Genomic DNA, 23,827 nt, shown 5'->3' with positions numbered 1-23,827 from the left:
TAAACAGCCGCAGCCTCATTTCCCAGCTCCTATACTCTATACAATGGTTTATGAAGGCCAGCATACCATATGCTTAACCACCCTGTCACTAAATTTGTTGTTTTGCAGCCAGCAGCATCACAGAAATAAATGAGGTCCAGGAGCTTCAAAGTCAGTCTGGGAAATAGTTCTTTTGCAGGCTGTGAGATGACGAGCAGAATGTAACCGTGCACATCACCCACAAACACATTTTAAATTGGATCTTTATGTCTATATATGGCTATTATGTGCTACGCATTGTACCTACATGGTGGTCTGGAGGAGCACGGTGGTACATGAACAGTCAGATGATAATGAACTTCGATAGAAACCATCACATTGATGCCAGATCTCCCACAATCACCCTGGACCACCTTCTTGTCTCAGCCAAAGTATTTGGAATAACGGATACTACATTGTGAAGAATAAAGCATTAAGAAATCAGCAAAAATAAAACTGATAAAGTTGGAGAAAACAGAATATGGAAGTTTGCATCTTAAAAATAGGCAACTTTCCTCTTTCCTCAATCATCGCTGACTTCGTTAAGGAAAGACGTCCACATCCATATTTATCTGCAGCCTTTATCCCCATTGGTACGAGTCAACCATTAAATAATGTTTTGTTCAATTACACTGGACATCAAATTGTTTCAAGAGCTTTGCTTCCTGAAAACAAGTTGGGGATTATGATCGACACCTTCAAGCTGAACACAAAGAAGGGGGGAGTCACATGATGGAGTAGTGGCCGGACGGTGAACTCCAGCCCTCTCCAGAAAAGTCGGAAAAAACAAAGGAAAACACAAAGGCACAGAAATAAAAGTTAAAGAAAAGTGAGTATAAAGGTGCAAAGAAGATGCGACGAAAAAAGAAAAGTCGAAACCAATGGTAAGAAGAGAGGAAGAGAAGACAACGGAAGATGAAGGAAAAGGCCTTACCTGCTCGAAGAGGCCCGCGGTGGAGAGAGAAACCCGCTCCCTCAGGTCGGTAGAAACCGGACTACAAAAATGGCTCGCTGAGCCAAGTAAAAGTGCGCAACCGCGCATGAAAAAAAACACACTGACGGGAGGGGTGACCAGCTGGGGAGTCGATCTCCACAGCCGGCAACGACAGCTGCAGAACACCTGCAGCAAGAGGAGACCATAGAAGACAACAAAAACAAGAAAGAAGAGAAGAAAAGGGCACCAAATAAACAACAGATGGCCAACCCAGAGGAAGAAGAAGAGGAAGAGGGAGAGTACAGAGAAATAGAAGAAGAAAAGAAAGGCAAGATAAAGGATATACTTTCTCTTATTAAAGAATACATGGAGTCATTTAAAGAATGGCAAGCGCAGGAATTTGATGATTTAAGAAGAAGAATAAACAATACAGAAGAGAAAATGAATAAAATAGAGATGACCTTAACAGAAATTGGAAAAAGAATGGACAAGGTGCAGGAACGAGAAGCAGCAGTAGAAATGGAGGTGGAGGACTTAAAAAAGAAATTAGAGGAATCTAATAAAAAAGTTAAAGAGACACAAGAACTGTTAGCTCAGAAAATAGATATAATGGAAAATTATAACAGAAGAAATAACATAAAGATAGTGGGCCTTAAGGAAGATGAAGAAGGCAAGAATATGAGAGAATTTATAAAAGATTGGATCCCTAGGATCCTAGGATGTCCAGAACTAAAGCAAGAAATGGAAATAGAAAGGGCACATAGAGCAGTGGCCTTTAAACCACAACCACAACAAAAACCAAGATCTATTTTAGTAAAATTCCTAAGATATACTACAAGAGAAAAGGTACTGGAGAAGACAATGGAAAAAGTAAGAGAGGGCAACAAGCCACTGGAGTACAAAGGACAAAAAATCTTCATTTATCCAGATATAAGTTTTGAACTCCTAAAGAAGAGAAAGGAGTTCAATACAGCAAAGGCGATTTTATGGAAGAAAGGGTATAAATTTATACTAAAGCATCCAGCTGTATTGAAAATATTTATTCCAGGACAACAAAACAGACTATTCTCGGATCCAGAAGAAGCACGAAAATTTGCAGAACAATTACAAAATAGACTAAGGGATGAAGACATGTAATAAGAGTAAAAATGACCACGTTTTATATGTATGTGGGTAAAGAAGTATAAGTGTGTATATGTATAATGTGCATACGTGAATGTATCTGTATTTAGAGGAAAATATAGATAGTATAGACAAGAATTAATAAGGGAAGGAAATGGAATAGAGGGAATAAGGAGGGAACTAAAAGAGTGACCTTTGTTACATATGAAAAGTGAAATCTTTTCTGGGGGGGGCTGGGTGGGGGGGAGTTGCGGTCACTGCAAAATCAGCTGACGCTTGCGAGTGAATTCGCAAACCCAAATGGAGAGGGGAGATGTTGTTGTCCGACAAGGGATAAAAGACAACACAGGAGGGGAAGGGGAGATTGGGGCTAAAGAAGTTTTAAATAGGAGAATAAGGAAAATGTTTGATGTTTTAGGAATGTTGTCTTATAAAGGGTTTAAAACAAGAAAACAGAAATGGATAAGGAGGAAAGGTAATGATGGAGAAACGGAAAGGGAAGATAAACAAAGTATAAAATGGCTACGTTGAACTATATGACTTTGAATATTAATGGAATACATAACCAAATTAAAAGGAAGAAACTGCTAAATTTACTGAAAAATGAAAAAAATTGATATAGCATTTGTGCAAGAAACACACTTAACTGAATTGGAGCACAAGAAATTAAAGAGAGATTGGGTAGGACATGTAACAGCAGCATCGTATAATTCAAAAGCAAGAGGAGTGGCTATATTAATTAGTAAAAATGTGCCATTTAAAATAGAAGAGGAAATAATAGATCCAGCAGGGAGATATGTAATGATAAAATGTCAGATATATTCGGAGTTTTGGAATCTACTCAATGTATATTCACCTAACGAAGAAGATCAAAAGTTTATGCAAGATATCTTTTTGAAGGTAGCAAATACGCAAGGGAACATATTAATAGGAGGGGATTTCAACCTGAATTTGGATTTAAATATGGATAAAACTGGGAAAAAAATTAACAGAAAGAACAAAGTAACCAAATTTATAATTAAATCAATGGAAGAAATGCAACTTTTGGATATATGGAGGAAACAACACCCAAAAGAAAAGGAATATTCATATTACTCGGCTAGACATAAAACATATTCAAGAATAGACCTATTTTTGTTATCAGCTAGTATGCAAGATAGAGTAAGAAAAACAGAATATAAAGCTAGAATACTATCGGACCATTCACCCTTAATATTGACAGTAAAGCTAGAGGACATCCCTCCAAGAATGTATAGATGGAGATTAAACCCCATGTTACTTAAAAGGCAGGATTTTAGAGAATTTATTGAAAAACAAATAAAAATGTATTTTGAAATAAATACGGAATCAGTGGAAGATAAGTTTATACTATGGGATGCAATGAAAGCATTCATTAGAGGGCAAATAATAAGTTATGTAACCAAGATGAAGAAGGACTATAATCAGGAAACAGAGCAGTTGGAAAGGGAAATAGTAAATATAGAAAAAGAATTAGCAATGAAGGAAGATACAACTAAAAGAAGAGAATTGGCAGATAAAAAAATAAAATATGAAACACTACAAACATATAAGGTGGAGAAGAATATAATGAAGACAAAGCAGAAATATTATGAACTAGGTGAAAAAACGCACAAAATTCTAGCATGGCAGCTTAAGACAGAACAAGCTAAGAAAATGGTATTGGCATCAAGGAAAAAAGACAAACAAATCACATATAATCCAATGGAGATTAATGAAAACTTCAGAGAATTCTATGAACAATTATACCAAACTGAAAACGAAGGGAAAGGAGATAAAATAGATGAATTTCTGACTAAAATTGAACTACCAAAACTACAAATAGAGGAACAAAATAAATTAACAGACCCATTTGGAATAGTAGAAATACAAGAGATAATAAAAAAATTACCAAATAATAAGTCACCAGGAGAGGATGGACTCCCAATAGAATTCTACAAAGCATTTAAAGACTTATTAATTCCGCCCCTCCTGGATGTAATCAACCAGATTGATGAAACACAAAGCTTACCAGATTCATGTAAAACAGCAATAATTACAGTAATACTAAAGCAAGGGAAAGATCCACTCACACCAGCGTCATATAGACCAATATCTTTGCTAAACACAGATTATAAGATAATAGCTAAACTATTAGCAAACAGATTAGCAGAGTATGTACCGAAAATGGTAAATTTAGACCAAACTGGACTTATCAAAAAAAGACGCACAACGGACAATATTTGTAAATTTATTAACTTAATTCATGCAGTAGAAGGAAATAAAGCACCTGCAGTAGCAGTTGCTTTAGACGCAGAGAAGCCCTTTGACAGAGTAGAATGGAATTATTTGTTCAAAGTATTGCAAAAATTCAGTTTACCGGAGAAGTATATTAATTGGATTAAAGCATTATATAAGGGACCGTTAGCGAAACTGACAGTAAATGGACATGTATCAAAGCAATTTAACTTAAGCAGGTCAACGCGGCAGGGATGCCCACTATCACCTTTATTGTTTGCATTAGCTATAGAACCACTAGCAGAATTGATAAGAATAGACAATAATATAAAAGGAATAAAAATAAAAGACAAGGAATATAAAATCAGTCTATTTGCGGATGATGTTATAGTGTACTTAACAGAACCAGAACTATCAATAAAAGAATTATATAAGAAATTGAAGGAATATGGAGAAGTGTCGGGTTACAAGATAAACGTAAATAAAAGTGAAGCAATGCCTATGAATAATGCGGACTTCTCAAAATTTAAGAAGGAATCTCCATTTAGATGGCAAATGCAGGCAATAAGATTCCTAGGTGTACAAATAAACAAAAATCTCGGCCAACTATATAAACTCAATTATTATCCACTAATGAAAAAATTACAGGACGATTTAGAGCATTGGAAAGATTTACCACTAACACTAATAGGAAGGATAAACTGTATTAAAATAAACATTTTTCCAAGGATATTATACTTATTTCAGGCATTGCCAATACAACTGACAGAAAAATTCTTCAAAGAGTTAAAGAAAATAATAAGGAAATTTTTATGGAGAGGGGGGAAACCGAGGATAGCACTAGATAAATTAACAGAATGGTATCAACAAGGAGGCTTACAATTGCCAAACTTTAAAAATTATTATAGAGCCGCACAATTAAGATACCTATCAGATTTTTATCAAACAAGGGAAAAACCAGACTGGACGAGATTAGAATTAGATAAAATAGGGGAAAAGATACCTGAACACATATTATATAAATGGGATGAAAAATTGGTACAACATAGAACTTCTCCAGTATTACATCATCTCCTCAATATTTGGAAGAAGATTCATGTAGAAAGAAATAAAACAAACTATCAATTACCAAAACTAATATTGACGCAAAATAAGTTACTCCCTTTTACAATAGATAACCTTTCCTTTAGAGAATGGGAAAAAAAAGGGATTAAAAGAATAGAAAATTGTTTTTCAGGAAGTAGATTCTTATCCTTTGAACAAATGAGAGATAAGTACAATATAACTGGAGATACAGCGCTGGCATATTACCAATTGAGATCCTACTTGAAGGATAAATTAGGAAGCAGTTTGAGTTTGCCAGAGGGAAGTAACCTTGAATATGTGATTACAGATACAATGTTAATCAAAAGATTTATAACAAATATGTATATTAAACTGCAAGAAAAGGAAAATGAGGAAACAAATGGTAAAACTAAACAAAAATGGGAACAAGATTTAAATATAAAGATAAAAAAGGAAACATGGGAGAAATTATGTTCTGGAACGATGAGAAATACAATAAATACGAGGCTACGTATGATACAATATAACTGGTTACACAGACTATACATTACACCTCAAAAGTTAAATAAATGGGACCCAACAGTATCTGATAGATGTTTTCGATGTAAAAAAGAAATGGGAACAACAATTCATGCAATCTGGAGATGTGAGAAAGTAGAAAGATTTTGGGAAGATCTCAGTCAGATATTAAATAAAATAACAGAAAACAATATACCAAAGTATCCAGAGATCTTTCTCCTAAGTAACATAAAAAACAAAGAATTTGGAATTGATTTGGAGGATGCACAAAAAAGATTTGTTAAGATAGCTCTAGCCGTAGCAAAAAAATGTATTATGTCAACCTGGAAATTGGAAGATAATCTGAAAATACAACAATGGTATATAGAAATGAATAAATGTATTCCATTAGAAAAAATTACATCTAGTTTAAGAAATAATATCGAAATATTTGAACAAATATGGGAGCCTTATATTAAATACAATAGCGAAAACCTACCGGGGACAATCATTACCTAAGTTGATGGAAGGAGAAGGAAAGAAAAGAATGGACTCAGTAGAATTTCTGGTGTATTTTTGTTGAATGACAACATTGTCTGACTGGTTTAATGTAACCTAGATTGTATACCTTAAATGGATGGGAGGGGGGGGTGGGGGGGTGGGTTGGGAGGAGGGAGGGGGGGGAGAAAATGTCACTGTATATGTGTGAAAAGGAAAAAGTGTGTATCATGGCTAATGTGATTTATGGTGTGAAAAATAAAAAAATTTTTTAAAAAAGCTGAACACAAAGATAATTTCAGATGTACTGTATCACGTAGGAAGTTGGAGAAACATTACGTTAACTATAATTGAATTGAGCCTGTTTAATTGGATAATGACGCTGACACATTGCCTTTGTTCAACTGACCTATAAATATTTTGCCCCGATTTCCGTTGGTACCCAACATCTGATGCCTCTCGTGCTAGTGTCCAACAACAGTCAGATGCCATTGATGGATTCCAGTTGCCTTGACACTGTTTTCCCATGGTCACAATGTCCTGGTGAAACCTTTCACCGACTGCACCAAGATCAGCAGGGAAGACGTCCAAGTGCGAATGAAGAAAATAAATTTTCACCGACATGTGGCATTTCATTTGAGGTAGACTAAAATATGACAGGAAATCTCAAAAATAGGTTCTATCTCAAATAACAGTACATGATAGGAAAATTTTAAGGTGATTTTCATGATCAGGAGCCCAAAATCCATAAAATCCACCCAAAGTGCTCTGGAAGCAAAATCTTCACTGTCCAGTGTTACCTGTCACTGGTTGTGCCCTTCAACCAAGACATTGCCTTCATGGTCACCTTTGTGCGATGAGTGATGGCTCTGTTCAGATATGCAAACATTTGATAAGATTTCTCCACACAATAGGGGCTCAGTATTTTGGGGAAAATGTTGGAGCAGAATAGAGCAGAGTGACCAACATTAGCCCTAACCCTCATGTTTAGGAGAGGGAGACGGTGATGGGATTTCTGCCATTTTGTATCTTCGACATCAGCAAAAATGTACAGGAGCATCAAAACCAGGCTGGGGGAATCGCCTCTTCCCACGGGCAGGGAGACTGATGAAGGGGATCCTGGAACCGAGTAAATTATTCCAAATATTTATGCTCATACATCAATATGTGCAGTGTGTGTTTGGGGTGGGAGGTGCCCGGTCTGTGCTGTCGTGTTCTATGTTGGTGAAAGGATTATGCACATTCCATCCAAATTTGCTAATAATGCAAAGGCAACAGGAAAGAAGCCTGTAAGGGAGCACACACAGGGTGTGTGGGCAAACAGAGTATAACCTTCAATAGTCAACACCCCTTGGATCAGCCAATTTAGGGGCTTGCTTGTTCCACGCACAAATCGCAAACTCGGGGGAGATCGGGCCTTCACGATAGCGGCCCCCAAACTGTAGAACAATATTCCTCCCCCCATCAAATCAGCCCCTTCCTTTAACTCTTTTAAATCTTTAACTCTCTTAAATCCAGGCTAAAGTTGCATTTTTACTCACAGGTGCTTGGAAGTGATTGTCGGTTGTTACCAACTTGGAACCTTGGGGACCCAGTTTATACTGAACTTAACTTGCATCTAAACTTAAGCAGTTATTTAATGATCTGTACAGCACTTTGGTCAACGTGAGTTGTTTTAAAAGAGGATTTCTGGTTGACAGGGGTGGGACATCCTCCTCAGAGAATTTTTAAAAAATACTTTATTTTAAAGTTTGCATACATGTAGCATATATAATCCTCGTACAGCCATCATTTTAATACGTTGTAACTGACTACAAAATCAAAATATACCCCCCTCCCCTTAAAACTAAGACCCTCCCTAACCCCAGACCCTCAAAAACCAATTACTTATACACGTTAATAACATATTAAAGAAATAGATTTTAAAAAGATTAAAAGAATAACTGAAGTAGTGGATTATACTGGGGCAGGTCTGAGAGCAGAGGACTTAACTATCAAGTATCTGTACTACCTGATGAGGTTGTAGGGAATGGCGAGGAAAGACTAACCCATGGTACCCATCTTATGTACATATGGGCTCCATATTTATAAATATAATAGACAGAGTAGATGTGAATAGGCTTTTCCCCTTGATGGTAGGTGAGATTAGAATGAGGCATCATAAGTTAAGGGTTAGGGGGCAAAAGTTTAGAAATAACATGAGAGGGAGCTTCTTCACTCAGAGAGTGGTGGCTGAGTGGTATGAGTTTCCGGAATAGCTGGTTGCAGCAGGGTCAATTTTGTCATGTAAGAAAAAGTTGGATAAGTGCATGGATGTGAGGGGATTGGAGGGTTATGGACAGGGAGCGGGTATGTGGAACTAGAGGAGATCACTTAGATCGGTACAGACTAGAGGGGCCAAGATGGCCTGTTTCCGTACTGCAATTGTTATATGGTTATCTTTTAATTCTAAAGCAAGAGGAGTAGCTATATTAATTTAAAAAACATTACCAGTAAAATGTTTTGATACAATAATTGATCCTGTGGGGAGATATGTTTTGATTAATTGCCAGATTTATTCCAAAATGTGGACACTTATGAATATTTTTGCACCAAATGTAGATGATGATTTTAGGAAGTCCAGGAAAAGGTTTTAATAGGAGTTGATTTCAATTGTTGTCTTGATCCATTATTGGATAAAACAACTAAAACTGTAATAAGAGCTAAAGCAGTGAAGGTGATATTAAGTTTTATGAAGCAATTAAATTTAGTTGATATTTGTCAAAAGTTGAATCCTAGAGAAAAAAATTCTTCTTTTTATTCTCATAGACATGACCCTTATTCAAGAATAATTTTCTTTATTATTGGCACAGTTACAATGAAGGATTAGTAAAGTTGAGTATAAAGCAAGAATATTTTCTGATCATTCACCATTTTAATTGACATGTTCAACCTTAGAGAAAAAAATTCTGTAAAAATTATTAAAAAGAGTAGATTTTTGTGATTTTATAAGAAAACAAATTCAATTACTTTTAGAAGTGAGTTTTAATTCAATAGATAATAAATGTACTATTTGGGATATGTTGAAGCATATACAAGAGGTCAAATAATAAGTTACACAGCTAAAATTAAAAAGAAATCAATAATAGAGACAAATCAATTAGAACAGCACATAGGTAAATTATAAAAAGATCTACAAAATAATCCTTATGAAGAAAAGAAATAACAATGAATTAATAAAATTTTCAATATAAAACTATTCAGACAAATAGAACAGAAAAATTAATTCAAAGAACTAAACTGAATTATTATGAATTAGGAGAAAGAGCTCGAAATTTTAACATGGCAATTGAAAGCAGAACAGACATCTAGAGTAATTAATGCAGTTACAAAAATCTTCGGGAACTATGACATAAAAAACAATAAGAAATAAATGGTGTATTTAGAGAATTTTATTCTGAATTATATTATTCGGAATCAGTACATGATGAAAATAAGATTGGAAAGTTTTTTTTAAATCTCAAATTACTTTACCTAGTCTAAATGATAGGGGGCAGAAAGATTTGAATGTCGTATTTATGGTAAGGGAAATTAGTGAGGTAATGCAAAATAATAAATCACCAGGAGAAGATAGATTTCCTGTAGAATTTTTATAAGAAAGATAAAGATCTTTTAATACTTCCATTTATAGAGGTGCTAAATTATGCTATGAAGGTACATTCACTACTGGAATCTTCCTTAATTGCAATTATTGCAGTAATTCCAAAAAAGATAGAGATCCAATGAAACCTGCATCTTATAGATTTCATTATTAAATGTTTATTATAAAATATTAGTAAATACATTGGCAAAGTATTTACTGAAATTAATACATTTTAAGGGTTGGAAATCTGCAGATAAGGCATTTGAAACATTAGAATGGGATTTCATCATTAAAGCTTTGGAGAAATGTAGATTGGGTTCGATGTTTATAGATGGGGTTAAAATGCTGTATAGAAAAAACCTATTGCAAAAGTAATGACAAATGGACAGATTTCAACATACTTTGAATTAACGAGATCAAGTAGACGAGATTGCCCATTGTCACCAGCTTTATTTGTTTTGGCGATAGAACCGTTAGCTGAGTTAATAAGATGAGATTCAAGGATTGTGGGTATTAAGGTGAAGCAAGAATATAAAATACATTTATTTGCAGATGATGTTTTGATTTATTTAACAGATCCTTTAAATTCTTTGCAAACCTTAAAATTAGAATAATAGATTACAAAATTAATTGGGAGAAAAGTGAAATTATGTCTTTAGTTAAGTCTCTAGGATTATCAGAAATGTAAGGAAGGAATTGAATCCAGATGGCCAGATCTAGGAAGAAAATATTTAGGTATTCGTATGCAATCAAATTTGACAAAATTATTTATTCATATTAAAGATGATTTGGAAAAATGGAATATGTTACCTATTTACTTTGATGAGTAGAGTAAATTGTTTTAAGATGAATGTTTTTTGCTTGAATACAATATTTATTTCAATCAATTCCAATTTCAATTCCTCAAAAACTTTTCTAGCAATTAAATGTTTTTGTTAGAAAATTTTTATGGAAAGATAAAGTGGCGAGGGTTTCTTTGATGAAATTGACATGGAAATATGATTTAAGTCGTTTACAGCTCCCCATTTATACATCCTCCCTTTGCACCTGGTGATCTACGCATGACTGAGATAACAGTGAATCCGAGGGTGGTCAAGAAGATTCCAAATATCCCGGTGCACAAACCCCTCCTTGGAAGTGGTTTCCCAACTCCATACGTTGGTCAGGGTATCTGCCGCCAATGGCACTGGGATTCTACACGGCTCGTCTATTTGTTTCACTTGTTCCTCAGAAGGAGCATGACGAGATCCACAAGCCAACCGCTAGTGAGGAGGGTGCCAAGAGCACACAGCAAAACCTTCTGTGAACAGTAAGACAGGTCATTGTTACTGTTGGGCACTGGTTCTGCAGGTATAGAGCATCGGAAGCAAGCCCTTCCAGGTGATGAAGAGATGAAACATTGGAGATGTCAGAGGGAAACCAGGTCCACTGAGGGAGCTTAGCAGGTCGAGCAGCATCAGTGGGAGAAAAAGGTTGGTCAATGTTTCGGGCCAGGTCTTTATCATGATGGAGTCACTCAGTGGAGTGGACAGGACTGGAGGGGGTGGTGACAAGGGCATAGCAAGTCTGGGTCAATGAGCTGGGAGCTACCAAAACTACAAGGGGCAGTGAGGGAGGAACTTCCTGCCGGCTTCTGCACTGCAGTTCCTCGCTCTCGAAACACTGACCATTCATTTTCTCCCATTGACCGACTGATTTCTCCACCAGACTGTATTTAAAATATTCTTACATTTTTTAAATTAAATTTTAAATCATTTAAATTAGCCATAGAGCACAGTAACAAGCCAATTCGGCCCTACAAGTCTGTGCCACCAAAATTACACCCCATTAACCTACACCCTAGTACGTTTTTGAAGGGTGGGAGGAAACTAGATCCTGGAGCCAGTGGGGGACGGTCTCAGCAGGGGACGGGCCCTGGAGGGATGGTACCCAGCTGTATGTCAAATATTTTTTATATTAAAATTTTAAAAATATGACACATAATATGTACAAGGGTTTGGAACTAGTGTCTGCAGATCAGTTCTAATCAACTCTGCTCCCCAGCTCAGCACAGATACTTACCCAGCCGCCCTCATTGATTATCCATGGAACCACCACATTGCAAATAAATCCTTCCAACCACTTCATGAAGACAGTCAAAGATTTCAGTTCCACGATCTTAAAATGAGAACCGGACCAATTAGTCGACTGCGTTCAATTTGCTGCTGTTCATTTCTACTCCACATTCTGAAGGTGTTTGACCCACAGACCAGCATCTCCTCTCCCACCTCAGCGACTCATCACCTTCCTGCAATGTCTTCCCTCCTGCTCATCAGGCCTAAGGAGGTCAGGGAGGGCAAGGCTACCGGCCCCAATCTTGACAACACAGGAATATAAGAAACAGGAGCTGGCCATTCGCCCCAACGAGCCTACTCCTCCATTCAATTAGATCATGGCTGACCTCATCTCCACCGACCTGCCTTTCTCCCGTATCCCTCAATTTCCCCACTATTCAGCCTGATCTTAAATATATTTACTGAGGTCCCCTTCACTGCTTCAAGGGGCAGCTAATTCCATGGATTCACCACAGAAAAGCTGTTTCTCCTCATTTCTGTCCTAAATCTACTTCCCTGGATCTTGAGGTGGTGTCCCCTAGTTCTGGTCTCTTCTATGAGAGAAAACATCTTACCTTTGTCCATCTTACCCATGCCTTTCTTAATTTTATATGTTTCTATAAGATCCCCTCTCATTCTTCTAAACATTTCACAGCACAACTGAGAGCGCCCTGTCCAGCTGCATCACTGTGTGGGATGGGAGCTGCAAAGCATCGTACTGGGAATCAATACAGAGAAGCATCAAAACGGCCGTGAGGATCCCTGGGTGGATAAATAGATACGTACTGTCTGTGTGTTTAAATTTGTACGTAGAGTAAAACTCCTGTTATCAGGAATTCAAGCAACTGGCAAAAGAATTGTGGAAAATAAAGAGGTTAAAAAATACGAATGTTTAAAATTGGTGCCCCCGAGCGGCCAGTTCGCCAATCAGGCAACACGCAATCTCAGGCAACCAGAAAATTCACATATCTGGCATCTGCCAATCCCCAGAGGTGCTGGATACCAGGGGTTTTACTGTATGGGATATATTATGTCTGCTGACCACTGGTGAGGAGACGTTTCTTCCCTCAGAGGGGAGGCCTTCCTCTGATCACCCACGCTCCGCTGCACTGTCCTAGTGAATGTTCCCAGGGCTGCCAGAGGATCGTGTTCAGATCTGGTCACCTCATTATAGGAAGGATCTGGAAGCTATGGAAAAAGCTATGGAAAAAGAGGAGATTTACCAGGATGTTGCCTGGATTGGAAAACAAGTCTAATGAGGCAAGGTTAGCAGAGCTGGGACTTCTCTCTTTGGAGCATAGAAGGACGAGAGGAGACTTGATAGGAGTCGACAAGATTTTGAGAGGCGTAGATAGGGTGGACGGCCAGCATCTATTTCCTAGGGCAGGATCAGCAAACACCAGAGGATGTGTGAACAAAGGGAGAGAAGTTTAGGGGAGACATCAGGGGTAAGTTTTTATTTACACAGAGAGTTGTAGGTGTCTGGAATGCCTTGTCAGGGATGGGGGTGGAGGCGGGAACATTGGGGGCATTTAAGATTCTTAGACTGGGATATGGATGGAAGAAAAATTGAGTGTTACGGGGTAGTAAAAACACAAAGCTTCAACCACAGTGTCTGTAGACTTTTGTGTTTTACTGCAGGTTATGAGGTGGGAAAGGTTTAGTTTTTTTGGTAGGTATATATAGGTTGGCACAACATTGTGGGCTGAAAGCCCTGTACTGTGCTGGGTAAAGCGACCTCTTCAATGTGCCTTCAAAATCCTCTAGAGAAGTCATTGCAATGGTTGGATCCACATTACTGAAAACACTGACCGATCCAGTGGCCCCAAACCTCCTCTCGGGGACACTACTCGAAGCAGAGGTGACAATTCAATTGCACTCACTCTGGGAAGAAACAGTTTTGCCAGGATGAAGAAAAGGGCCAATGGGGAACCATTTTGAAATTTCTTGAAGATTTCTTTCATCAAATGCTTCAGAATTCCCAGAGGATCGGAGCTCTTCAGGAGGGTGCACAATAAACTGTAAAAGCACAGAGAAACAATGAGATGGTGACCTCACGTCCACAACCAATTGTACTGGAGAGCCTGGTCTTTTTCAATTAGAGACACAGCACAGTAACAGGCCCTTCCGGCCCACAAACCTGTGCCATCCAAGTACACCCATGAGACCAATTAAGTCTTTGGAATGGGAGAGGAAACTGGAGCCCCAGGAGGAAACACACGCAGACACGAGGAGAACACACAAACTCCTTATAGACAGCGCGGGATTCAAACCCAGGTTGCTGGCACTGTTGCAGCCTTGCGCGAACCGTGCCGCCCTATACTGGCTCATAAGAGGTTGAGGGATGAGGGAATAGATACCACATTATTCTGGGCCAGTGACCTACAGAAGGATCTGGTGTCCTTGACCTTGGAATACAAGGTTAGTTCGCTGGTACAGAGGGAGGAGAGTGAATAAAGGCTGGTCTTGATCACATGAAGAGCAGAAATTTGCTGCGGTCACACCAGGCTGGGCAGAGATGACCGGACACCACTGTGAACACTTATGGTTTCCTCATGCAAGGATGTACTTGCATTGGAGCCAACAGAGAAGGTCCATTTGTGCAGTCCTGAGTCACAGGGACGACCTCGTGAGAAACACTGGCCAGACTGGCTGGCACTTCGGACGAGGAGTGGTGGTTTCACTGATGACATGTGGGGACAGGTGGATGCTGAGAAGCAGCCTCTGTCACGGAGGAAGATAGAATGTCAACACTGGAACGAGAAGTCACCAACGTAAATGAAATGTAGGCATTTCCATTCCTCATCTCACCAAAAACAAGCCTGGAATTGGTTGCCTGAGAGTCTGTAACACACCACGCAGTATAAGCTCAACCTCAGTAATCCCAGTGAAAGACCTTCAAAGAGAATCCAAAATGAGAAAGAGAGAGAGAGAGAGAGAACGAGAGAGAGCGAGAGAGAAAGAGAGAGTCAGAGAGAGAGCGAGAGAGCGAAAGAGCGAGAGAGAGTATGAAAGAGAGAAAGAGAAAGAGAAAGAAAGCAAGAGAGAGAAAGAGAAGGGGAGGGGGTGAGGGAAGGGGGAGGGGAAAACACTAGATGGAGGGAGACTGAGATGGAGGGAGCATGAGATGGAGGGAGCACTACGAAGACCATCAACTTACTCATTGAATTTGGGTTCCTGGTCTATCTGGACCGCTATTTTCTGAATGCATTGCAGTAACTGGTTGACGTTCTCTTTATCGCTGCTCTTTAGTTCATTGCTCCAGGGTTCTACACTGCACGTTGCTGTCCTCTGATCCTCCGACCTCTTTGTATTGATGTAACTGAGGAGAATGTAGGGCATTTTCAATGATCGATGGAACCAGACACACACTAGTCACATGACCATCACATTGTTGATATTCGACTTTCCTGGGACAATGGGTTGATCCCAGAAGTTAGATGACAGCCCATCTCAATGGTGTGCACAAAGTGTGTTTTGTGGTGGACGCCCACTTCTCTTGGCATCGAAAGCATGAATGTGCACTTAATTCACATCAAAAAATGAAAAATCTAAACCAGCATCGATGGAAAGAGAAACAAGTAACACTTTAAACCAGAAGGCTGAGTACAGGGTTAATGGTCGGACACTTAACAGTGTGGAAGAAGAGAAATCCTCCTTGGGGTCCACGTCCATCAATCTCTCAAGGTCACCGCACAGGTTGATAGGATCATTAAGAAAAGGCCTACGGGATTCTGGGCTTCAGGGGGATTGAGTTCAGGAGCCATGAGGTCATGTTGCAGCTCTATAAATCTCTGTGAGGCCACACTTAAAATATTGCGTTCGGTTCTGGTCACCACATTACAGGAAGGATGTGGAAGCTGTGGAGAGGGGGGCAGAGGAGATTCACCAGGATCATGAGACTTTAGGCAAGGTTCGCAGAGCTGGGACTTTTCCCTTTGGATGTAGGACAAGAGGAGACTTAATAGAGGTCGACAAGATTCTGAGAGGCATAGATAAGGTGAACAGTCAGAGCCTGTACCCCAAACACCAGAGGACATCTGTACAAAGTGAAGGGAGGGAAGTTTAGGGGAGACGTCAGGGGTAATTTTTTTTTTTACACAGAGAGTTGTGGGAATGCCTTGCCAGGGGTGGTGGTGGAGACTGGAACATTGGGGGCATTTAAGAGACAGACACATGGATGGAAGAAAAATAGAGGGTGACAGGGTAGAGAGGTTTAGTACTTTCTTTCGGAAGAGATATATGAATCAGTACAAAATTGAGGGCTGAATGGCCTGTACTGTGCTGCATGTTCTATCAGAACCCAATGAGCAGACTGTGGGGATGATGGGCAGGTTGGGGTGAGGGGGAAAGATGGTAGCAATTACTGCCGCAGTCTATAGGTGCTTTGGACCCCATAAGGATGAACAAACCTACTTGTGAAATGCCCACGTGATGCAGCTGGCAATCTGGCTGGAGTCATCTTTTCTGTCCTCCTGACTGAAGCAAGGAGTGAGCTGTTCCTGGGGCTTGTCGGGGCTGCAGTACCCCTGCTCCGGCAAGTCTGCGCAGCTGGGTCCTTTGCAGAAGGCCGCATGTTCCACAATGAGATCAGGGGGCAGAGAGAGGAAGCACAGCGGGCACTCCAGATTCTCCCCTGCCTCCTGGTATTGTCCTGGATGTTATAAGGAAACACAAGTCAGAGGAGCAGAAATCAGATGGATGGGGCAATGTTGGCCGCTGATCAATGCAATCAGCCTCAGGGGTCGATCAAGCAGACAGTCCAGTGAAGGTCCACATCAGTGGAGTGCGATAAGTGTGCCCCCCCCCCACCACCCTGGCAGGGAAACCATTCAGGCCCAAACAGTCCTTCCAAGGGCAACCACACTTCACTTGTGAATCTGCAGGGGTCGTCGTCTGCACCTGGTGCTCCCATTGTGGTCTCCTCTACATCAGAGAGACTGGGGGCAGACTGGGAGATCGATTCATTGAGCACTTCGGCTCTGTCTGCTGTAAGAACATGGATCTCCCAGTGGCCGCCTGTAGAGCTCGTCGAAAGAACCAAAGACTTGTTGATCCAAACCAAGGCTTTTATTAGCAAAAGACCGGAGCTCTTCACAGGTGGCCGACCAGTCCGGAATGATCCGACCTGGCTAGGGACACAACCCTTTAAGGCCCAAACAATAGGTGTGGCTTAGCTCTCAGCCAATCGCTGTAAGCACAGTCTAGATACAGTAACTATATACACTATGTACATTGGTGATAGATCTGTACTATCACACCGCCCATTTCAATTCCCTGCCCCATTCCCTATTCAATGTGTCTGTCTGTGGACTCGTGCATGGCCAGACTGAGATCACCCGCAAATTAAACAAACAACATCACATCTTCCGACTGGGCCCCCTCCAACTGGATGGCATCAACATCGACCTCTCCAGCTTTCATTAAAACCCCTCCTCTCCCTGTCTCCTTCCCTCCAGCTCTCTTTCTCTCTCTCTTCCCTTTTCCCTCCTTCTCCTTTCACAGAACCAAAAACAACCCCCCTCCCCCAATCAATTCTCCCCTCTGCTCTCTCCTATCATTTCCAATGAACTCCTTCTGTCTATTGGTTTGGACCTCCCCCTCCCATTTTTCACTCCACAGCCTTCCTTGAAGAAGGGCTCAGGCCCGAAACGTCGGTTCTACATCTTTACCTCCCATGGATGCTGCAAGACTGGCCGAGTCCCTCCAGCACCCATTTTACTCCAATCACAGTGTCTGCGGACTTCGTGCTTCACTCCAGGCAGGTGATGCATGAGCCCCAGCAATGACTTGGGTACATGCCACCCCCTCACCCGGTCAGTGGGGAAGACACACCTGTGAGGGTTAGAGTGTGTGAGATTCGTCCTTTTGAGACTGTCTGCACCTTCAGGATGGGAGGAGAGGGATGGGGTTCTGGGCGTACGGGGGAAATAACGGCCCCACAGGGAGCGAGTGGCAGAGTTACTGCCACGCCGTCCAGTTCCCCCGTCAGGGGAAGAGATCCAGGAGGATCAGAGCCAGCACCACCAGGCTGAGGAACACAGGCAGCGAGAACGTTGAACAACCAAAGGAACTGCTTGGGTCGAACTTTGGGAGAAAGGAGAAGGCACGAGTCCTCGACTCTTCACGGGGGATCTGTTCTTTCTCAAACCATACAGAAATGGGTCCATTTATATAGTAAATTAGATCAATGCCTATGTATGACTTCATGTGTTCTCACTAATTGGAAATTAATTGGAAATAGTTTTCACATTTGTTCATGGGACTGGAATGTCCTGTCGTTACATTGATCACTCAATGGTGACTCCCAAAGTATTTAATTATAACCATATAACAATTACAGCACGGAAACAGGCCATTTTGCCCTTCTAGTCCGCACTGATCCAAATACCCTCCTCTAATCCCACTTAGCAGCACTCTGCCCATATCCCTCCATCCCCCTCCCATCCATATACTTATCCAACTCTTTCTTAAATGACGAAACTGACCCTGCCTCCACCACCTTTCCCGGAAGCCCATTCCACACAGTAACCACTCTCTGAGTAGAGAGAGTTATTTCTTTCTTCAGTCACTCATTCTAACCCATCACAGTTAATGTCCCTCAAAGATGTGGAATGTTGCTCTTTCTTGATAAGAAAACCATTCCAACTGATTTATGTGTTCACTATTTCTGGGGAAATGAAGTCATTATCACTTCTTTGGAAAACGAAACAATCTACAGTTACAATCTCATAATCCTGACCACAGACTGCAAAAACTCCCAGAATCCTTTAGAACATCACATTAAAACTTAATTACCTCCAAATCTTTACACTCTGTAGCGTGAATAAAAGCTCTCATGACTTGAGGGAGAACAAACGCTTTTAATAGTTTATAACTGAGGGTAGGATCTCACAGTCACCTTCAGAAGGGTTCTAGGTTTAGGCGGGAAACCAGATGGGGGTGGAGCTGGGAGGTGGTGCCAGCCCTCAGCTCAACACCCTACCAGGGAATCCCAGTTCACTGCCACTCTCACTCTAACCATCCAAGACTCTCATAGTCACAAAACACAGAAATTCTGGAGGAACTCATCCTGTCTCATAGTGTCCATGGGAGGGAAAAGTGTAATTACCGACATTTCAGGCCTGAAGCATTAGGGTTAGAAAGGGTTCCAGCCTAAAACATCGGTAATTACATCTTTACCTCCTATGGATGCTGCGAGACCGGCCGAGATCCTCCAGCATCTGTGTTTTTCTACAATCTTGGCATCTGCAGACTTTCCTGTTTCACTCCACTCAGTTACATGCATAGAAACAGGAAAATGTGACTTGCTCTGGTAGTTGACAGTGAGCACAGACTGGATAGGCAGAAGGACCTGGTTCTGTGCTGCCTGGAAGAGGTGAAGAACCCTGGCTCACTGACATTCTAGCTTGGAGAAGCGGAGTTGAATTTTTACTGGTGGACACGCCATAGAACCATAGAAACAGGCCCTTTGGCCCATTTAGTCTGTGCTTTAAATTATTTTTCTGCCTAGTCCCACTGACCAGTACCAAGTCCACAGCCCTCCATACCCCTCCCATCCAAGTACCTGTCCTAATTCCTCTTAAATAGTAAAATTGAGCCCGCATTCACCACCTCAGCTGGCAACTCTCTGTGTGAAGAAGTTCCCCCTAAACTTCTCCCCTTCACCTTAAATCCATGGTTTCTGATTTGTAGCTCACCTAACCTCAGTGGAAAAAGCTGATCTATATTTACTCTGTCTATCCTGGTCATAATTTTAAATATCTCCATCAAATCTTCCCTCATTCTTCTACACTCCAGGGAATAAAGTCCTAACCTGTTTAACCTTCCCTGTAACTCAGTTCCTGAAGTCCAGGCGACTGGGGAAACAGGGCTAGTGTATCTAACATGATATTTACAAGTGATATGCTATTTATAAAAAAGTTTCTGCTGTAATTTAGCCAGGTAAATAATGGTCTGGAGAAACGATCTCTTGTTTTCACTGCAATGGTTATGGTATGAACAACAAATAAACACAACTTGACAAGATCCCAGTAAATCTTCGATCATACTGATACCCTTCCTGTAGTTTGGCGAGCATAACTGCAGACAATACTCCAGATTTTGCCTCACCAATGTCTAATATAAACTCACCATAACATCCCAATTCCTGTACTCAATACTTTGATTTATGAAGGCCAAGATGCCAAAAGCTTCCTTCACCACCCTCTCTAAATGTGACTCCATTTTCAGGGAATTCTATATCTGTGTTTCCAGATCCCCCTGTTCTACCGCACTCCTCGGTGACTGACCATTCACCATGTACGTCCTTTCTTGGTTTGTCCTTCCAAAATGCAACACCTACCACTTGTCTGCATTAAACTCCATCTGCCATTTTTCAGTCCATTTTTCCAGCTGGTTCAGATCCCTCTACAAGCTTTGAAAACCTTCCTTGCCGTCCCCAATGCCTCCCCAATTTTAACGTCATCAGCAAACTCACTGATCCAGCATTAAGGGGTCCGTGAGGTGCCTTCCAAGACCCCTTGAGCCAGTATTTTCACGAGTCAATTAACAAAAGTGAACGAAGTGAACTTACGGTTCTTGAGACTATTTGATCTGGGGTTGATGCACCTCAAAACAAAATCAGTAATTGTGAAATTCATCCCACACTCCCGTCCACTAGGTCCCCACACCTACTGGCAGAACGAGTCACCAACGTTGGTGCCCTGTCCAGGTCGATGTCCCATCAGGGGATGGCCGTCTCCCCTGCTATTCTCTGGCTCATCACATAGCTTAGAAGTTGGGGAGGGAAGGAGGTGACTGATGTCAGGATAGGGAGGGGGAGAGGGGATGGCACACATGTGGGGATGGAGAGGGGAGAATGGGGTCCGTGTGGGCCTGGGGAAGGGGAGGATGGGGTCCGTGTGGTCCTGGGGAAGGGAAGGAGGGATAGGGGTCTGTGTGGTCGTGGGGAAGGGGAGAAGGGATAGGGGTGTGTGTGGCCCTGCGGAAGGGGGGATGGGGTCTGTGTGGTCCTGTGGAAAGGGAGGATGGGATCCATGTAGTTATGAGGAGGGGAGGGGAAGAAAGATGGGGCCCATTGAGAGGGGGAGGGTAAGGCCCTGTGTTTTCTTGGTGAGGGGAAGGGGGGTTTCCGATCCCACAGAGGGGAGGTTGCTCTGCTCCGAGCTGGGGAACGGAGCCCAGTGCAGCAATTGGGTAGAACTCTGGGAAGGGAAGGTAATAAAGAGCTGGTCTGGTCTCTCGGACCCTTTGTGTCCAGCAGCTGCGCGATTCATTGCTTACCTGAACCTTCACTGGGCCCCGTATCTCCACTGCAATTCCATGCGTGGTTTTCAATTACACTCCTGGGAAAGTCTTGCCCACAGACGGGGCACTCCATCCTCAGACAGACAGGAGGTTCCTGTTGGGAAAAGACAGGGAATGCGGTTAATCTGTTAACCTCACATAAGCCTTCATTTTCATTTAATCTATTGGTTACCTGTATGGTTCTTCCACATTCAACGAGTCTCTCTAACTCCCACACAGAGAATACCTCATCCTATACTTCCTTGTCCCTCACATTCTCACTTGGTCCATTCTCTCTTCTCTGGCCAGTGAAATTCTCCCTCTCCTGCTGTAGTCAGTAGATTCCAACAGGGATCCTTCCCTTCCCTGGTTGGGAGTCTTCGCTCTGAAGCTTTTTTCCACAAGCCCGTACTGCCCAGATACACCCATGTGAACAATTTACCAACGTCTTTGGCTGAAAGTGAGCACTGGGAGGAAAGTCACCCAGACATGGGAAGAAGGTACGTAAAGGACAGCTTTTTTCCTACTGTCGTCAGGATGTTGAATGGATCTCACACTAGCAAACATCGATGCCCTCACACCACTTTAGACTTTGCTCCATTTTCTGCACCACATTTTGGCACTTTTCTTCAGATCCTGCCCTCTCTGATCACCGTTACCCTCCTCCCTGCAGATGTTGCACTGTCTGCTGTACGAGTTGGATTGTCTGGATACCACTCAAAATGAAGCTTCTTCCCATATTTCAGTACGTGCCAATAAAGCAATTCATTCATTCAGCTCAAGGCTCAACTTCTCTCTATCAGTCTCAGATTACTATAAAATTTATAGGCAGCGAGACCGATGAAAACGAAGATCTGTGATTGTAGTAAACACACAGAGATGCTGGAGAAACTTGGCCTTTCTCACAGCGTCCCTGGGGGTAAAGATATATCACTGACATTTTGGGCCTGACCCCTTCCTCAAGTTAACTTGCAACCATGAAAATCATCCAAATATTTATATTAATTACTTTTTCTTTATATATATAACAGGCCATTTTGGCCCACAAGTCTATGCCGCCAAATTAATCTAACGGTGGGAGGAAACCAGAAACCCCAGGGAAAACCCTCGCAGGGAGAATGTACTAACTCCTTAGTGCAGGATTCAAACCCCAGTCACTGGCACTTTAACAGCACTGCACTAATCACTAGGCTTTCCTCCTGACCCCTCTCCAGCACCACAGCCAACACGCTCCAACCTGGCAAAGTAGCTGAAACCAGGGTTAAAAAAAAACCATTACTGCTTGGAAAATAGCTCCAATTCTGGGTCCATCAAAAAGTACCTGCAGGAAAAGTGGGCCATTTGAAAGCAGAAGGTGCACATAGAAAGGATGCTGCAGAAAAATGGATCGGAGATCAATCCACAGGACCATAAGAGTGGCCGAGAGGATCACTGTGGTCTCCTCCAACCCCCCCCCCCCCCACCATCGACATGATCTACCGGGATCGTTGATTGAAGATGAGACACAAATTCATTGAGTACCCCTTCCATCCCACACACAGCATCTTCCAGCTACTCCCATTGGGGAAGAGATACAGGAGGTTCAGAGCCAGCACCACCAGGCTGAGGAGCAGCTTCTTCCCACGGGCAGTGAGAATGCTGAACGACCAAAGGAACTGCTCGCACTAACGAGTCTTGGATAAAGACTCTCCTATTCACAAAACAATATTTATTTGTATATATGAACACTTGTCCTGTGTATGTATTGTTTGTGTGTGTTGTGTCTGTGTGTCTTGCACTGAGGACCAGAAAACGCTGTTTCATCAGGTTGTACTTGGATGACACCGCCTACCCTCAGCCCGGACTGGGGCCGGGGCCGCCACTGCTCTCCCTGTGCCCGGACTGGGGCCGCCGTCTTCCACTCTCTGCACACAAAAGAGTCTGGAAAAACAACCAACTGAAAAACCTCACAAAGATAAGCGTATACAGAGCCGTTGTCATACCCACACTCCTGTTCGGCTCCGAATCATGGGTCCTCTACCGGCATCACCTACGGCTCCTAGAACGCTTCCACAAGCATTGTCTCCGCTCCATCCTCAACATTCATTGGAGCGCTTTCATCCCTAATGTCGAAGTACTCGAGATGGCAGAGGTTGACAGCATCGAGTCCACGCTGCTGAAGATCCAGCTGCACTGGGTGGGTCACGTCTCCAGAATGGAGGACCATCACCTTCCCAAGATCGTGTTATATGGCGAGCTCTCCACTGGCCACCGTGACAGAGGTGCACCAAAGAAAAGGTACAAGGACTGCCTAAAGAAATCTCTTGGTGCCTGCCACATTGACCACCGCCAGTGGGCTGATATCGCCTCAAATCGTGCATCTTGGCGCCTCACAGTTTGGCGGGCAGCAACCTCCTTTGAAGAAGACCGCAGAGCCCACCTCACTGACAAAAGGCAAAGGAGGAAAAACCCAAC

At 41.9% G+C, this 23,827-nt stretch overlaps 1 protein-coding gene across 4 annotated transcripts in view; it reads right to left on the bottom strand.

Annotated features, from left to right (window-relative positions):
- The window catches only part of LOC138748276 (uncharacterized), a 48,420-nt gene that overhangs the window by 16,394 nt on the left and 8,199 nt on the right, over positions 1 to 23,827 (bottom strand). For 2 of the 4 annotated variants that reach the window (XM_069908152.1, XM_069908151.1), the window contains 6 exons: positions 21,371 to 21,488; positions 16,502 to 16,739; positions 15,246 to 15,407; positions 13,969 to 14,104; positions 12,054 to 12,149; positions 9,389 to 11,292 (listed from right to left, as the gene is read on the bottom strand). In XM_069908152.1, the coding sequence (XP_069764253.1) occupies positions 11,209 to 11,292; positions 12,054 to 12,149; positions 13,969 to 14,104; positions 15,246 to 15,407; positions 16,502 to 16,739; positions 21,371 to 21,467 (813 nt within the window). In that variant the 5' untranslated portion in view covers positions 21,468 to 21,488 and the 3' untranslated portion in view covers positions 9,389 to 11,208. Of the gene's footprint in view, positions 1 to 9,387; positions 11,293 to 12,053; positions 12,150 to 13,968; positions 14,105 to 15,245; positions 15,408 to 16,501; positions 16,740 to 21,370; positions 21,489 to 23,827 lie in introns of those variants that run through there. The other 2 variants (XM_069908148.1, XM_069908149.1) reach the window with 2 other exon arrangements.

The sequence above is a fragment of the Narcine bancroftii genome, chromosome 13, assembly GCF_036971445.1.
Source record: "Narcine bancroftii isolate sNarBan1 chromosome 13, sNarBan1.hap1, whole genome shotgun sequence".
Taxonomy (NCBI): Eukaryota; Metazoa; Chordata; class Chondrichthyes; order Torpediniformes; family Narcinidae; genus Narcine; species Narcine bancroftii.
Note: the sequence above shows the minus strand (reverse complement) of the source record. Positions and strands in the feature narration are given on the sequence as shown.